The sequence below is a fragment of the Gymnoscopelus microlampas genome, assembly GCF_963454915.1.
Source record: "Gymnoscopelus microlampas genome assembly, chromosome: 16".
Taxonomy (NCBI): Eukaryota; Metazoa; Chordata; class Actinopteri; order Myctophiformes; family Myctophidae; genus Gymnoscopelus; species Gymnoscopelus microlampas.
In genome coordinates, this window is record NC_139953.1 from 41026314 (window position 1) to 41045261 (window position 18948).

General features: G+C 40.8%; 1 protein-coding gene across 1 annotated transcript; it reads left to right on the top strand.

The window, feature by feature from the left end:
- The first annotated feature begins 1662 nt into the window (after window positions 1-1662).
- On the top strand, window positions 1663-15775 carry LOC311063719 (mitochondrial basic amino acids transporter-like). The gene is made up of 4 exons (XM_084083270.1): window positions 1663-1956; window positions 7498-7541; window positions 11185-11268; window positions 11924-15775. The coding sequence occupies exons 1-4, from the start codon at window positions 1929-1931 to the stop codon at window positions 12710-12712; spliced, it is 945 nt and encodes a 314-aa protein (XP_083939396.1). The 5' UTR covers window positions 1663-1928; the 3' UTR covers window positions 12713-15775.
- The last annotated feature ends 3173 nt before the right edge of the window (window positions 15776-18948 follow it).

Genomic DNA, 18948 nt, shown 5'->3' on the forward strand with positions numbered 1-18948 from the left:
TATATATATATATATATATATATATATATATATATATATATATATATATATATATATATATATATATATATATATATATATATATATATACATACATACATACATATATATATATATATATATATACGTATATATATATATATATATGTATGTATATGTATGTATATGTATATGTATGTGTGTATATATATATATATATATATATATATATATATATATATATATATATATATATATATATATACATATATACATATATACATACATACATACATACATACATACATACATACATACATATATATATATATATATATATATATATATATATATATATATATACATATACATACATACATATATATATATATATATATATATATATATATATATATATATATATATATATATATACTGCTCAAAAAAATAAAGGGAACACTTTGATCCCTTAATTCTTTTGAGTTTTTTCATGATCTGTGTACATACTGCTAACGAAAAAACTCAAAAGAATTAAGGGATCAAAGTGTTCCCTTTATTTTTTTGAGCAGTGTATATATATAGGGCTTTTGAGACAGAATTTCCCCCAAAAAATACCTAGTGTAAATAAATGAATAAATAAAATATTTCACATTTTAAACACTTTTAAACAATATAAAAAAAATGCAATGTTTAAGTTCAATCTTCATCTCATCAAAATAGTTCTGTCTACTCTACTGTGTTCTGTCATATTTTCCGTTAGCTGTTTATTGTTACCATGACAACAACCAATCACAGCGCGACCATCCGATAGATAGATACCAGCGTTGCCGTTGCCAGATTTTGCGAGAGAAACAAGCAACCGGGTCTATGAAAACAAGCCCAGATGATTCAAAAGAAACCTATATATTTTGGCTATTCAAAAATAGCCGATCTACATCTGCTATTTTCCAAAGAAAGAAGAGGAAAATCTTCCCTATTTAGAGTAATTTTAACAACACAAACCTGGCACAAAACATTTTCAGATGTTGGGGTGTGTGGACAAATATATATTATATTGGTGGTCCTGGACCTGAAAATGTTTGAGAACCACTGGTTTAAACAACATTAGGAAACAAGCCCCAAATAAGCAACCCGCAACCGCCATTATTTACAAGCAACTTTACAGAAAAACAAACCCAAAGTCGCTTATAATAAGCGGACATGGCAACACTGCTACAGAACCCAGAGCCATATAAGAAAGTTACGACACTAGAGTTGACTCCCATGAAGAATGGAATGCGGAAGTGCCCTGTCTGTCTCAATAAGATAGTTCCAATGTTTGGAACTATATCCCATCGCAGCCCGCTTTGCGGCGAGATCAAAGCGTGACGTTACTCTCTCTCTTCTACACTCTGACTGACAGAACCTAAGTGGGCGTGCGGTACGTTGTTGGGTTTTTCTATTTGCAGCCAATAGGAGGACGAGGGCGAGTTCAACAGGCGGGGTGTCGGCGGCGGTTCCGTGATGTGATTCGACGGGAGGCCGGTGCCCCGCCCCCCTGGTGGAGACAGGCAGACGGACAACAACGGAAGGGTTTAGTTGCACGTTGACAGGAGGAGACAGGAGTGTCATTCATAACGGTTCATGGAGGTCGAGGAGGCGCTCTGTCACACACACTGCTGCAGACACACACTCTCTCACACACAACAACACAGACACCTACTCATAACTGAACAGTTGACGATAATTGACGTTTATATTATTTGTCTCATATCATTAGTCGCCGGGTGTAGCACGAGGAGGGCCCGTCGGTAGACAAATATAAGGTTTCGTTCAGCTGGCTAGCAAGCTATTATATAGCTATAGACTATAGTGACTATAACGGTTACACCTGCTGTGAAATACATACCATTCAATCATAGTGTAAGTTGGGTTAATTAGCAGCTGCTTGCCTGCTGTCTGAAGAGGTGATGGACTTCCTTGCTGGCTGCATTGGAGGTGAGTGACATTGATTGATTGATTGATTGATTGATTGATTGATTGATTGATTGATTGAATACTTTATTAATAGTTTGCAAAAAAAAAAGCACAGAAAGTACAGTTCTATACAAAAAGATGCTAAAATTATTAAACCCAAGAAAGCACTCTGGCTTGTTTCCATTGGAGTCCTGTTGTGTAAACAGCTGTCTTTTGCTTGATTTGTTGTGATTAGTCACTGATAATGATGAAATTAAGTTTCATTGAGTATCGGGGCTGCAGCTGTCGATTATATTCTTAGTGATTATTCTATTGATTAGATATAGTTTGGATAGTAATAATAATAATAATAATAATATAAAATAATTAAAACATAGATATTGTTATTATAATCGACCATACATCCATTAGTCTGACTCATTTTGATTATTTAATTAGCCCTATTTTATAGTTTTTTTTATATTATAGTTTGTCGTACAGTAGTGTTTTGCATACATAGCGAAAATACCTGAACATTTATTATTTTATATTAAAATTGATTATTTGTATTAAGTGATTAAATTACTAAATTCCATTAACTGTTGTACCCCTTATTGAGTTGGTTAAGGAACACTTAAATGACAGAATTATTCGCAGTGTTTTATTCTGAGACTCTAATAATGGACCAGTCACTGTCTAAGAGTTAAAACACTGAGGATTTTGCAATTGTTTTGATATATTGGTATCCCTTAATACAGGACAGTCATGCAGTAAAATTCTCAGTGTTCAATTAACTCTGAGAGTGAACACATGGAACCAAATGGACCCGTAAGGGACCATGTGGTTCCATTTGTACACTTTGAGAGTTAAACAATTAATTAACTATGGATTTTAAGTTTCAATGTTGTTTGCACAGAGTCAGACAGCCCCACCTACAACAAGGAGATGGATCACACTTGTCCATTAAAATCGGAAAAGTCATTTTAGATTTTTGCTTTGGCTATTCAAAAATATCAGATCTACAAGCTCACAGCGCCGTGCTGCCTGTGAGCTTGTACATCTGCTATTTTTGAATATTTTTGAAAAATCTTGATAGTGTGAGAACCACTGATTTAGAAGAATCAGCCTCAGGTCTTAAGGGGTTAGTTTTAATATATTTGCATAGGGTCCGCCAGCCCCACCCACAACAATGTGATGTTATCTAACTGTTTAGTTTTAATGTGTTTTTATAGAGCCAGACAGCACCACCCACAACAATGTGATGTTATCTAACTGTTTAGTTTTAATGTGTTTTTATAGAGCCAGACAGCACCACCCACAACAATGTGATGTTATCTAACTGTTTAGTTTTAATGTGTTTGCATAGAGCCAGACAGCACCACCCACAACAATGTGATGCTACTCCATCGCATGAATACAAGTGCATTTTCTAAATTCCACCGCAGGACGGCACAATAAGCACATTACCTACATTCCTTAATCGCTGTTTGTCTGTGTTTGACTTGCAGTAGGGCTGCTGGGCGATATGGACAGCCACAGAATCAAATATCACAATATCGTTGACCATAATACCTCAATATCTATATTGCGACGATATTGTGGGGATGACTATTGTTGCCTTCACACCCCTATTCCCATAATGAGATGGAACCACGGCAAGAACAGTCAGGTATAAGTTTAGAAAAGGACATCGCATTGCTTTAATACAGTCTTTAAAACCTGGAAAAGACTTATGCCATATCACAATATTATAGTATCCAACATTCCCAGACAATATCTATTCTAGTCTCATAGCATGTTATCGATATAATATTCATGTATTTCCCAGCCATAACTTGCAGGCCATTTAGTTTTGTAGCGAAGGTGAAAAGCTGTGAATAAGAGACATAAGAGACACAAGAGACAAGTTTATTTCCTGTTCCTGTTGCAGTGTTTGTGTCAGTAGCTAACAGGAAATAAACTTTGACGCAAGCTGTTCCCTAGCAATGCAATTACACTGACAACAAGTGACATGGTCCATAGTCATGCCTGTCTGTCAAAAGGATAAAACACAATAAAGCTTGAGAGCTTATTTCCATTGTGGTCCTTTGAGAGAGAGAGAGAGAGAGAGAGAGAGAGAGAGAGAGAGAGAGTGTGAGTGAGTGTGTGTGTGTGTGTGTGTGTGAGTAAACTGTGAGTGTTGTGAGTGTTGTGCATCGTGATGTGTATTGTGTTGTGAGCTTGTATAATAGATCAGCTATTTTTGAAAGATTTAGGAAAAATTACATGCCCAAAATAGTGACGTGAAGTGGTTAAGTCTGTCTGACTGTGGGTTTAATAAATATCTAATATACAGGCAGCGGTGGCAGCGGTGGCCTAGTGGTTAGAGGGGCGGCCTTGATACCGGAAGGTCCCTAGTTCGATTCCCCAATTCATCACATCAATCATGAATCACCGCTGAATAGCCCTTGAGCAAGGCTTCCATGCAGGGTCCGGCTGGAAACAAGTTTCGTACTTAGTCCGACACCCTGGGTAAACAACAAACTTTGCTTTTTGCTTTACAGGCGAATAATAAGCATGCACATCCATCCATCTAAAGTGCCAGGTGCAGGGCAGAAGTCAAAATGCATGTATCATGCTCCAAAAGTTTTTAAATGTATTAGCTTCCACCATCGTACGTGACATATCGAGCCTAAGTTGCTGAGTAGGAGCCACTTAGGCTCGATACGTCACGTAATAATAAGTAATTGTTTTGGACATACAACGTTTCCACCTGAGAGCGACGATATCCGGTTGTTATGATGGCCTCCTGCACGCCCATATGTAGCTATACATACATATAAGGGCGTGCATACTATACATACTTTGCTTTCGTGGAAAAGATAACATTATGTACAGTACCGAGGTGCTCCTAGCATGGCTGAGCTAACGTGCTGACAAAGAATGCTGGGTTATTCACAGCGTTATGTTCCAAGCAGTCGTATTTCTCCCGGACGTCCTCTAACGTCTTGGGAAGAATGTAAAGTGTGTGTGGTGCGGGACACGCTCTGCCTTGTAACATTAAATATTGAGGCATGGCAACCGAAGATAGACAAGGTGTTTGGAGCTGGCACCCCCCAAGTGCACACATGCCACACTAAACCCTGCCCACACACACACACACACACACACACACACACACCCATTCACAGACCAATCAAATTCTTGTCAACAGTCAATGATGCGGAGCCTGCAAGCGAGCTAGTTCAGGCAGATACACTTGAAAGGTATACACACACACACGCGCCACTATGTGGGTGTACACTGTACACAGTAGGCTATATGTGACGTGTCATACTACTGACGTGTCAAGCAGACCAATCTGACTGCCTGTTCAAGCTCACTTATTCTCTGTTGTTCCTCTGCTGTCAGTGTCACCGAGGTTTGGTGTGTGTGTGTGTCTGTGTGTCTGTGTGTCTGTGTGTGTGTGTGTGTGTGTGTGTGTGTGTGTGTGTGTGTGTGTGTGTGTGTGTGTGTGTGTGTGTGTGTGTGTGTGTGGTGCTGACTTGGTGGTGCTGACTTCAGCACCACCAGTGTGGGATCTGCTTCCCGCAAGGGTTCTATTTTCCCCTCGTTAGGGGTTGTTAATAACAACCCCTCCCGAGGGGAAAATACATAACAACTTGTTGTGTATATAATGTATCTCCCTGCTCTTAAATGGTTGTCCTCTCATGCGCTCAAAAGGGAGCAGATCTACACAAATATCATAATTTGATATAATATTCGCAGTTTCGCACTTATATTTACATTTTTAGAAATGAGATGTTTTCAATCTATTTGTGAGTTATCCGACTGAAATGGGAGTTATAGTCGTACCCATGTCCTGTCCCATGGGATTAAAATCAACTACTTTCAACCTGGTGTCCCTAGTTTGGCCATGTCATTATCGGGGGAAAAAAATGGAAAAAAGGTATATATAGCAAAAATGGCAGATCTAATAAGCTTGTCGTTCTGCTAGTTTTTATATTTTTGCGTGACACTGCAGTTCGCAGCCCCAGAGGAGTAAAGGCAAGGGGTTAACTAAATAACATGGTTAGAAAAGCTTTAGTTCATTCAGGCCTATTACCGTATAGCTACAGTACAGTGTAAACGTCTCAGCGTCTGCGTAACGTATATCCTCTACAACCTACAATGACACATTTAAAACATGTGCGGTGTGACATTGAGGAAACCCCAATATGACGTCATCAATGCTCCCCATCTGCTATCTTCTCATTGTGTGACCTGTGTTCAAGGTTGTAAATAATAGTACTGTAGTTCAACGAGGATAACGACCCACCACCGCCCTCATCGTCTCAAACTCACTGCATGTCTGGCATGTGTTCTCTCTGCCAAGCTTACTTACAGCCAGGGCCGTGTCCTGATAGGCCCAGTTTACCCTGAGTCATGTGACCAAGCAGGTGATTAGACAGGATTAGCTGGCAAGCTAAGTTTACTAGTTTACTACTAGAGTGATGTCATTGTGAGCAGCGTTTTACCCCCAAATCAATAGGATGGTGCAACAGTTAATCCAACTGATAAATTTAGTTCAATCAAAACATGCAAAAATATCTATATATTTTTGCATTATGTAATCGAACAAACGATTTGGGGGGAAATAGAAATTGGAAAATGACCCCAAAAAAAAGCAAAAATAGCAGATGTACCAGCTCACAATAGATGATGTATCCTGAACTTGTAGGTTAGACAGTCGGTGGAGCTCCGGCATGCTGAGTGAAGTTTTCATGAGGCTCTCGGCGAGGTCAGAGAGGCATGTCGTATTGGGTTACAGCAAAGCGCAAAGAGTCACGAGTGACAAGTTCCAACCTGGCACCAGAACACGGGTATAATGGCATGAGACACTCTAGGTTATGTAACGTCCAGAGAAGTGCTGAGGGTGGTTGGTGCTGGGCCTTTATTCACTATGAGGATGAGGCAGCGTATTCCCTGTGGCAACATCACATTTCTCATGCTGCATGATTGCTGTACTGTACTTGCTGCTGGAAATTCTTTAACCATATGGCCGTTCAAATTCTGAGCCAATCTAGCCAAGCTTGTAGATCGTCTATTTTCGGTGCAGAGATTTGGTGTCAAGATCTGAGGCCGATTATTCTAGAACATTTGGTCTAAATCAGTAGTAAATCAACAGTTTCATGATTTTTCCCAAAAACATGAAAAAAATAGCAAGCTCACTTCGTGCCACACTGTGAGCTTGTAGATCTGCTATATTTGAATAGCCTACACAAAAATCCAAAATGACACAGATGTTTTCCCGGTTTTAATGGTTTAAAGTATACTGTATAGCCTACTGTGTAAAGTTAGGTTTTAAGTCGTTACACTGGTTTGATGTCACATCTACATTTAGAAGGTCTTAACCACATTAACCCTGGTGTCCCTATTTTGGGCAAAAAAGAAAAAGTCAAACATTTTCAAAAATAGCATGTGAGCTTGTAGATCAGGTATTTTTGCTTTTGCTTTAGATATATAAATAATGTGTGGACACAGTTTAAGTAATTTCAGTTGAGTTTTTTATTATGTATTATGAATTATGTATTAATGACCCGTCATTCACTTCTCTGTGTCCAGGTGCCGCTGGAGTTTTGGTTGGTCATCCATTTGACACAGTGAAGGTAGGCAAAGTTGTCCTATTATTATATTGCCTAAATGATCTGTAGTAATAGTATTATGGATGTAGCAGTAAAAAAAAACTGTTCACAAAATGAACAGTTTGGTACATATTGCAGCTTTGGGTCATGGTTCAGTTGTTGAACAATATGTGCCCTGATTTTCAGACACATGAATATAAGAAAGGAGGCATTAAACTCACTATATGGATCGCGACCAGCGCGAACATATCCTATTTTAAGGCTTCCAGAGATGTTGGTCGAACGACACATTTCAGTGCATGTCTCATGACATTCTGAGACCGAGTCGCCACAAAATGTAAACGAGGAACAGGTATTCAAACTTGTCACTTGTTTTAATTTGATATATTTGAATATGTGCGTGATTCATGCAGATCCGTTGAGAAAGGGGATGCGAGTTTGGATGCTCTACTGATTCATTATTTAACTGTCAACCAGAGAGCTGTCAACAAAGGCAGCATACACCTGAAGAGATGGAGCCAATCAGTTAGGTTGTGTTGAGAAAGAACCAGAGTCCTCTTTGGTAGTTCAAAAATTTAGAGTTCTGTGCTCTCGGGAGCACTCAAAGTGCTCACTGGCCACTCTGACAGAAACAAACAAACAAACGGGTTTACCCGAGCATCAGAGTGTTTGTGCCTTTGGTGGAGGAAGTTATTGCAAAATGTGATGGTTGAGACTTGTTTGATGCTCACTGATTCTTTTCTACTTATAAAAAAAAATGTGTACAGCCGACATACGTGTTTGAGTCTGTGTCTGTGTGTGTGTGTGTGTGTGTGTGTGCGCGCGTGCGTGCGTGCGTGCGTGCGTGCATGTGTGTGTGTGTGTGTGTGTGTGCATGTGCGTGTGTGTGTGCGCACAGACGCATGCATGCTCGTCCTTGTGTCCGTTCGTGGCATGAGACACATGCATCACGGATCCAATCAAACTGGTAAATTGATGTCATACTCACATATCGCAACTCGAAGTGTTTTGAGCTTGTAGATCAGTTATGTTTTTTTACACAGGTCGTCCTACTATGGACAGTGTTGGGTTATATTACTTAGAAGAGTAATATGTTACTTATTACTTATTACTCCTTTGAAAAGTAATAATATTATATTACTTATTACTTGGAATCAAGAGTAATATATTACATATTACTTTATATTACTTTCCCCGCGCCCCTCGCAAAAGAAAAGACGTCTAGTTTTTAGCCTTTTAGAACGGAATCCAATTTAATGGAACAATAGAAAACAGTCAACAGTCTTTATCTTTTTAAGTATTTTGCTGCAACAAATTCCATATTTGGAATTGGAACAATAATTATCCTTACAGAAACAACATCAATCTGAACTGCACACACTGGCTGCAGCCTCTCAAAAACCGAAACAATAAAGTAAACTTTTTGAACATTTCTTAACCTTTTCAACATATCTTACACCAGTCAATATTAATTAGCCAAAGTGCAAGGGGGCAAGGAGAGAGGAGAGGAGATATAGAGCAGTGGTTCTCAAACTTTTTTAATGTCAAGGACCCCCAAATTGACACTTATTAGCCCGCGGACCCCCATTTCAAAAGATATGCCAGGGACCCCCATAAGAGAAGATTTTTTACGGCTCTAGCAGTGATTCTCAACCATTATAATTTCAAGGACCCCCAGTTTGACATGCATTAGGGCTACAGACCCCCCATTTAATGGCATTTCTATCACTTGGACCGCAATTTATATTATAAAATCTATGTCAATTTAACTCTGCGAGAGTACAAATGGAACCAAATGGACCCTAACCCACACACACACACACACACACACACACACACACACACACACACACACACACACACACACACACACACACACACACACACACACACACACACACAGACACACACACACACACACACACACACACACACACACACACACAGCTGCCATTAATTAGTGATGTTGATTGCTATGTGGTCAAATGCGCATACAGGCTCAACGAGCCATCGTTAACCAGCTAGTGTTACACAGCTGACTGGCAATAATATGCGCATTTGTGTTGAAAACGCATCGCATCTGATCACTCTAATCTAATCCAAGGAAGTTGGAGCAACTCTCTAAAATGGTGGATTTTAGTTTGGCTACAAAGGTTAGTAGTAGACTTATATTTGAGATGAATGATGATCAGTCAGTTATTATTCCAGTGGTCTATCCAAGATGTTTTACAACGTTGACGACCAGCACTACTCCTCTTGCGTGCGTCTCCCTCTATGAACGCCACGGGGCCACCGTGTGTGTGCGTGCGCGCGTGTGTGGAGAGGGGGAGGGCTGGAGAGCCTGCAGATAGGCTACAACACGTTACAGACAGAGACGAGAGAGACTTCTCATTACGAGGTGTTTTACCGAGGGAGAACACTTCTCCAACTGTGCGCTGGCTGCGTGTTAAAAAGAACTAATCTGCAAGCTAAGAATAGGTTGTTAGCTTGTAGATCTGCTCTATTTTCACATGATGCGACAACTTGCCTCTACGAGAGACGGAGAGAGACTAGAGTAGCCTACATTATTAAATGAGTGAATGAGACAAAAAATGACGCTCGTCATCAGTAACGAGTAACGAGGCCTTTTTTGACCGAGTAATATGGTATTATATTACTGTTTTGGCAGAATAATACCTTACTTTACTCGTTACTGGGAAAAGTAATAATATTACAGTAATATATTATTTTTAATTCGTTACTGCCCAACACTGACTATGGAGTATGCATTTAGCTGTAATCTCACAGACCAAATGTACAGAAGAGCGTTGAGTCTCTCACCGATGATGTCCAGTATGCGATCCTTAGCTGAGTTGTCATCCGCAACACTTTTCGAGTCAGAGATCGATGCCAGGATGGTGTCCAGCTTGTACTCTTTCTCAGAGATCGATGCCAGGATGGTGTCCAGCTTGTACTCTTTCTCAGAGATCGATGCCAGGATGGTGTCCAGCTTGTACTCTTTCTCGATGATGTCATTCATGCCACGCTTCAGTTCAGTGATCACACCAGTCTGAGTCGCCAGCACTCTGCCCAAATCTTGAATCATGACAGGCAGCCTGGGGGCTCCGTCTAGGACAGCTGTCTTGCCAATTTGCAATGCTCGATCCAATCAGCAAAATACCTGTTATCATAAGGCCGAAAAGATAGACATCTTCAATATCTTCCACAGACAGAACTGCCAGACAGATAACTCTCCACTTATCATAGTAGGAGTCCATCATATATCCGGCTGCAAAAGTCCCGTATGGGCAGTTGGGCTCCTCCGATCCCGATTTTGAAAAAAAAAATTGTCTATGGCGTTGAGAGACCAGCTAACAATTTCCATGTTTGCTCCCGGGATTTTTCGTGGGTACAGTGTAGAGAGGCGAGGAGGCGAGGTGGAGAAGAAAAATGCGACCGCCTTCGTTGAGAGCAAGCAGAGAACAATGTATGTGTCACAATGTATGTACATCATACAATCTGGCCAGGTTGATCTTATGATTTTAATCATGTAGTTATGAGTACTATGGTTAGTATATGCAGATGTGCTCTTAACAGTACATGAATACACAACATTGTAATATGACATGTTATGAGCTTGTAAATCTGCTATCTGTGATCTACCTGTGACCATGTGTCTGTTTCCCAGGTGAGGCTGCAGGTCCAGAATGTAGACAAGCCTCTGTACCGTGGGACCTTCCATTGTTTCCAGTCCATCGTACGTCAGGAGTCGGTATGTATCTCACACGTGAAAGGCCTAAGAAGAAATGGCACCCTTTTCACATTGGCCTATTATAGCGCCACCAGGAGGCCATAATAACCTACCTGACCTGGCGGAGACTTGTGCTCCGAGGAGCACTTTTTCTAGTTGATATTGGAAATAATAAAATGTGTTAAGATTCTTCTTTCAAGTCGGTCTTTGGTTATAAGGAAAAGGAATAAGGACACTGTTTAGCATGTGTTTAAACAATAAGGAAACACCTGTTCAGCATCTGGTTAGATTAACTCTTGTTTTATTGTTGTATTGTTGTATTGGATCTTGTTTACTCTTATTTGTTTTAGCTCGTGCTCATCATGATTTAGCTATTTTGTCTCATCTGTTTAAGAAAGTAGGTAGCTGATATATTGCACTTTTACCTTAGCGCTAGGTATACTCTTGGTTGCTTGTTTTTGCAGGAAATGCACTTAAGACTTCTGGTGATTAGTAGTTTCGTTCCATACCTATGTTGAATGCACTTATTGTAAGTCGCTTTGGATAAAAGCGTCTGCTAAATGACTGTAATGTAATGTAATTAACGATTCAAGTCAAAGCAACTTATCAGGGCTCTAGTGCCTGATCCGTTGCTCTCTCTGCCTCGACTCTAACTCTTGATTCTTTCCCCTTCCAGATGTTCGGTTTGTACAAAGGCATCGGATCCCCCATGATGGGCCTGACCTTTATCAACGCCATCGTGTTCGGCGTCCAGGGCAACGCCATGCGCATGCTGGCCCAGGACACGCCCCTGAACCAGTTTGCGGCGGGCGCGGCGGCGGGCGCCATCCAGTGCGTCATCTGCTGCCCCATGGAGCTGGCCAAGACGCGCATGCAGATGCAAGGGACCGGCGAGCACAAGAAGTCGTCGGCGAGGAAGCTGTACAAGAACTCCCTGGACTGTCTGGTGCGCATCTACAAGCGCGAGGGCGTGCGGGGGGTCAACCGCGGCATGGTGACCACGCTCATCCGCGAGACGCCAGGCTTCGGCGTGTACTTCCTGACCTACGACGTGCTGACGCGCTCCCTGGGCTTCGAGCCCGACGACCCTTACATGATCCCCAAGCTGCTGTTCGCCGGCGGCATGTCGGGCATCGCCTCGTGGCTCTCCACCTACCCCGTGGACGTGATCAAGTCCCGCCTCCAGGCGGACGGCGTGGGCGGGGTGTACCAGTACAGCAGCATCGCCGACTGCATACGCCAGAGCGTGAAGAAGGAGGGTTACATGGTGTTCACGCGGGGCCTCACCTCCACGCTGCTCCGGGCGTTCCCCGTCAACGCGGCCACCTTCGCCACGGTCACGCTCGTGCTGATGTACGCCCGGGGCGAGGAGCAGTGTCCCAAGGACTGCGAGACGGCTCCTCCCTCCGGCCACCATGCACCGCAGCTACAGCAGCAGGTTCAGCCCTCCAGCCTCCAAGTTTAAAGGGATAGTTCACCCCAAAAAAAAAGACTTGAATTTGTGGATTTTTTTTTTTTGTCGCATTCCTAGGCCAATAATTTGATGACCAGCGGACCGGTAGGCAGTGGTTCCGGTAGGAGGCACAAAGGAGACTATTTGTGTGTCCTACCGGAACCATCGGTCATCAAATTATTGGCTTAGGAATGCGACAAAAACAAAGCAATATCCATGAATTCAAGTCTGCATGGGGTGACTAATCGATAGAAAAAAAGTCATTTTGGGGGTGAACTATCCCTTTAAATCAGCCGATTCATGTTTAGTAGCGCGTCGTTGTCGCAGGCCACAAATAGCGGATCTAAAAGCCTGCGAGCAGTGAGCTTGTAGATCGGCTGTTTCTGGTGCGCGACACGGCGTGCGACCAAGTAGAAATCAGGCATAATGGAGGTAACGGAGTTGGTCGACTACTTCAACTTAGGCACTTTATCACAGAGCAGAAAGACAGGAACACACAAGCCTGTTAATTACTTTCAACCTGGCGTCCCCGTTTTGGGTAGTGTCATTACTGTACACAGGCGAACATTTCTAAATTATTAATTTTCTAATATAACAAAAATAGCACGTCTACAATCGCACAACGCTGCGATGCATTGTGAGCTTGTAGATCGGCTATCATTGTAGGGCCGGGCGATATGGACAAAATCTAATATCACAATATTTTTGACCAAATATTGTATCAATATTGTGACAATAATTTATTGTGATGATATCTCTTTTCTTTTACATTTTTCAAAAATGTTCTGAAATATCAGAATTTCTTTAAGTAGCCTATGAAAAAGGCTAAGTGATTAAAACCAGGAAAAGACAACACTTATGCCATATCATGCTATTACAGTATGCATTATCCAAAATCCTAGACTCATAGAATCCAAGTCTCATATCACGATGTCGATATAATATCGATATACTGCATTGCCCAGCCCTGATTCGTTGTACAACGAAAGTATAGGGCTTAAGTGGTTAATGCAGTCTGGCTCAGTTTACATACAATACCAGTCGTTCCCAATTATAATACTCAAGCAGCCCGATTTTTCAGACCTCCAAGATAATTGTGAATGGTTCATTTGAACTGTAAAGGCAGTTCTGCTGTTGTAAAAGTTACTGTTATGGTCACAGTGATTCAAGGTAGAGAAACCGTTGAAGCACCATACAGAATCCTGTATCTTGTCCCTATAATTTATTTGGGAGCCAATACTCAAGATTTGTTACTGAGCCAGTGTAGAAACTGAAAGTTGATATGTCTATCTCATGTGTTTCTTTATCTTTGCAGAGTTATACTGCAATTGTCTGTCTGTGTGTGTATATATCTAGAGTTTGTTTTATTTTATATCTTGAAAGAACCATTTTATCCCTGCCTTATATTAATGATGTGTTCTATACAAGAAGTTGAAGCATCAACACTTTACTGTATTTTCTGAAAAACAAAGCAAGAGAGAACTGTTGGATGTAGCAAGTGACAAGGAATACATGAGAAACATGTCCGCTCCATAAAGGGCTTTTCACAAGGGAAGCAAGCGACTGACGCATCTAGTAATTGGTTTTAACCCATTTAGACCTTAGGCCGATTCTAGAAACGTATTCTAAATCCTACCTACGTTTTCTGGAAAAACTTTATTAAAAAAAAAATAATTATGTTGCTATGCATCATCTCTGTCGGGTGGAAACCTGTTATGTCCAAAACTGTTACTTTTCAGGATTCAAATTCAAAACTTTTAAAGGAGTAGTTCACCCAAAAAATGACTTATTTTCCAACCATTACACACCCCATGAAGCATTGAATTCACAGAGATTGTTTAGTTTTTGTCGCATTCCTAAGCCAATAGTTTGATTACCGGCAGAAGGTGCTAATGTATCCGGTAGGAGACTCAAAGAGTCTCGTTTGAGTCTCCTACCAGAGAGACCGTCGGTATCAAATTATTGGCTTAGAAATGCGCCAAAAACAAAAACATCTCCATGAATTCAAGGCTTCATGGGCTGAGTAATTGATAGAAAATAAGTATTTTTTTGGGTGAACCACTCCTTTAAAAGTAGATCCGCAAGCTCAAAACGTGTCGCTTAGCACTGCGTTTCGAGCTTGTGGATCTGCTACTTTTGATGCTTTTGTGTGACGCTGTAGTATGACCAAGTAGGGCGTTAATTTATGGGGAAAAAACACAAAAAGTTAGAATATGGAGATAAGAGGTTTCTGCCCGACAACAGCGATATTAGCAACAGCAAAAATGACACAGAGGCTTTCCCAGCTCTAAAGGTATAACAACATATAAGGTGTATGAGGTTGGAGGCATGGGCAATCTGACCGGTGTTGCGACAAGCGGGCACAATCCTGTGAAACTGGCGAGTTCCTGCACGTCTTACGCACACACCATCACACTGCCAGACTTCAATTGTGTTTATCTGTTTTCTATGTTACATAGAAAACGTCTATTCACATGAGGAGCGCCGTGCGACCCTGCGGAGCCAAACGAGTATGCAGGCATTGTGTCGCTTCCTGCGTGAAAAGCCCTTTACCAATAGAAACACACTGGATTATTTGATGATTAGCACATACTACAGCACTTAGTAGTTTACATCGCACATACAGTATCTTCAAGTCAACCTTACTGGACTAGAGAGAACCAAATGTTATTTTAGTACTGGAGTGGGATGTTTGAGACGCTTGTTAGTTAGCAGTGTGACTGTGTCCTGTTTTACCAACTGATAACTAACTGAAGTTTGGTCATTCTGGCTTTAGCTGGGTATTAACCACATGAACCCTAGCATCCCTATAGCCGATCTACAAGTTCAAGAGTTATGCATCGTCGGTGTGTAAATCCGCTACCTACGCAGAATGTCCGCCTATAGGCTTCTGTGTGACTATAGTCCCGGATTTCCAAAAGGTGGCGTACCCGTTAACTGTCCCTGTTCAGTTTCCCCACCTTCTCTATGATTGGCTTGGCAGGTTTGAGTTGGAAACACTTAAGAACATTTCATGTGCTTCCACTTCCAATTCTGCTGCCAAGCCAATCATAGAAGCTATGGCAAACTGAACCGGAAAAGAGTATGCCACCTTTTGGAAACTTTGGACTACTGTTATACATGGGCGGACATTCTGCGAAGATAGCGGATTTACACACACAGCGATGCATCATAACTCGTGAGCTTGCAAGAGATTTGGTGTAGAGGGCAAAAGAAATGATGGGGCCAAGTACAGACCCCTGGGGCTTAAGTGGTTAAATAGTTAGTCCAGAATGATGTTACATTTATTGGGATGGAAAGCATTTTTAGTGTCTTGGTTGGACTGAATTGATATGAGAATGAATGTCAGTTAGACATTAATGGTGTTTTGCTAATGGTTATGACAAAAATTACATATGTTTTCACTTTTTGTGACAGGACTTTTCCGCCAGTGTGTTCTAAACTTGAAATATGTGTATGCACAGTTATCATAACTTTTAACTTATACCCAACAATCTGGATTGGGGCTTTAATGTGAGATTTATTTATTTTAAGTTTTTTGTTATCATCTAAAATGATTTAAATGTTCCTATTGCTAGAGTGTGGGGGTTGTGTGCTCTGTGCATGCGTGTGAGGTCAGTATCAGATATGTATCCGTTTTCTGTCTTTTTTTGCCTGAATGTTCAAATTATTCCTGCAAAGCAATCTAGTCTCATCTCAAAAGAAATCAACCCTCGTAATTCAATCCCCTGTCGGTAAACCTGATACTCTGCTCTCCATGTTCTATGGTTGAAAGCAGAGAAATCATTTGAACTGATTTTGCAAGCAGCTGTACGTGGCAACCTTTTTGCACAGTGACATACAGTATGTATGTATGTATGTCTCAAAGATTGTGAATGAGATGATGTACAATCTGCCTAAATAGGAAGATGTGAATGGTTTGACTCCAAAGTGGTGAAACGGCTAGTTAGTTGTGGACCTAATGACCACTGACTGGGTTGCACTAAATACTGCAGCATGTTGAATGTAATGCCGCTGGCTGTACTCTGTAGCTCTGAGAACCACAAGCACTTCGAGAAAACCTTTGTTGATTGCAGCCTCTTGTTTGGAAAAGTCATTGATGCTTGACCACTTGAACCCTAGTGTTCCTATTCTGGGCATATGTTTAACCTTCAGTTAACCAGTAAATTCGCATTGAGACAAAGGTCTCTTTTACAAATGCGAACTGACCAAGAGGCAGAGCATATTACACAACTTTGCAAAAACATACAGGACAGTACAACAGCTACAAAGCATCCGTTATGTCATAATACTGTAGGTGAACATTTGGCAAGAATAGCACACCTATAAGCTCACAACACATCCCGTTGCGATGCATTGTTAGCTTGTAGATCTGCTATTTGACGTACAACAAATTATATAGGGTTAAGTGGGTAAAATACCCCGATCACACACTCCTAGCAGCTCGTTCAATTGTACTAGAAAATGAATGACGTTCACCTGGTGTCCTTGTCTTTCTAGTTGGCTAATCAGGGACTAGTACGACCTGGGACAACAGGTAAATGCAGTTATCTTCTTGTTATAATAGCAAGACGGGCGGTGCTGATGACAAAATGAAAGTATAAACCACTGTATGTGGATGTTGTGATATATCTGTTACATTAACCCGGCATTCCACCTCTTTAACACTGACTGTTCTCTATGTAAGGTCATTGTTACATCACTGGATTTAACCTGTGGATGTTAGATTCAAGTGTATCTATCTCACAGAGGTGATTGGTGATTGGCATTTTGCAATTATACAGCTAACAGGAAAGATGCAATATGTACAGAATTGTAATTAAAAGATGTGTGCTAGATTGTTTTAAAGTGTTGGGAAATGTACATATATTTATAATATAAAATATTTTTTCGGTCTACTGTAGCAGTGTGGTCACCTGAATGTCTGTTTAAGCAGTTTTTAAAGTCTCCGATTGCAGTTAGCGGTTACACAACTGAGATTAGAATGCAAGAGCTGAGACAAACTGATATTTTTGTAACATACCTCAAAAGCTGAAACAGTTAACTTGTTTGTCTGGATTTATTCATCATAATCTGTACAAATGGTAAATAAAACATGACTGACTTCAGATTATAGTGGTTGGTTGTCTCTTTTTTTTGGTCCAAACTCACAAGATTTGTGAAGCATTGTATTGTATTGCTGTGATGAATGAAGAACCCTAAACAAAACAAAAATTATGTTATTTCATTATACAGCCATGGGAAATGTGTCTCAACACATACAAACACAAATCACAGTACATCTGATCTGTGAAAACACAATGAAAACATAAGCTATAGAAACAGTTAAACAAGAACAAGTAACAGTCAATAAATAAAAACAAATCAAGGATAAAGATTAAGAAGGGATATGAAGAAAAGTGCTGCAAGATTTAGAAGCAATAGACACTTATTAGTGTTTGCACCATGGCCACAGGGAGTCTGAAGAAACTTCCATCCTGAAGGGAGCCACATGGGGGTGCTGTAGATCAATACAGACAGTAAGTAGCAACAATGCTTTGTGTGTAGAACTACTGTAAAAAATTGAAGGTACAGTGTGTACATGTTAGAGCTTGCCTTATATACTGTATAATTTGAGCAAAGAGATAAACCGATAATTAAATGTTGGGAATGAATATCAGACAACCCTTCATTATTGTTTGATGAGCAATAAAAAAGAAATCGATGAACACTTTTCACCCCATACTTGATCTCGCCTATATTATTAAGCGTGCGTGCGTGCGTGCGTGCGTGCGTGTGTGTGTGTGTGTGCGCGCTTTATTACTCACCTGCGCCCTCTACAGATCAGGTCAATGGTAATTTATATTTATCAGATCTGTAGAGGGCGCAGGTGAGTTAATAAAATAATTTCCGTCTGGCGGACATAATTTATTTTCTCCCCAAATAGTGTATTATACAGAGAAGCTGTGATCCTGAGACGTTTCCCACCGTGGAGGATATACTTTCAACAACACAAAATAGCCTTGTTTTTGATGAGTAGTTAAATAGTTTTCTTTATTTTTACTACAGTTGGACACCTCGCAGAATAGGGACATTTTCAGTCTATGGGAGGAGAACTGCTACTAACAGAGCGGTAGCGAGTTGAGCTACGTGTGTCGCACATATAGAGGTGTGTCGCAGCATCGGCTATCTTCGGCTAAACTCGGAGTCACTCGGGCGTTGCGTTTCGTAACAACACAAGGTCTGTTGACACGTGTCTTCAGTTTAGC

Coding starts and splice junctions, on each gene's coding strand:
- LOC311063719 (XM_084083270.1), top strand. CDS start 1,929: ATGGACTTCCTTGCTGGCTGCATTGGAG. Junction 1,957..7,497: donor CCTTGCTGGCTGCATTGGAG/GTGAGTGACATT, acceptor CTCTGTGTCCAG/GTGCCGCTGGAGTTTTGGTT. Junction 7,542..11,184: donor ATCCATTTGACACAGTGAAG/GTAGGCAAAGTT, acceptor TCTGTTTCCCAG/GTGAGGCTGCAGGTCCAGAA.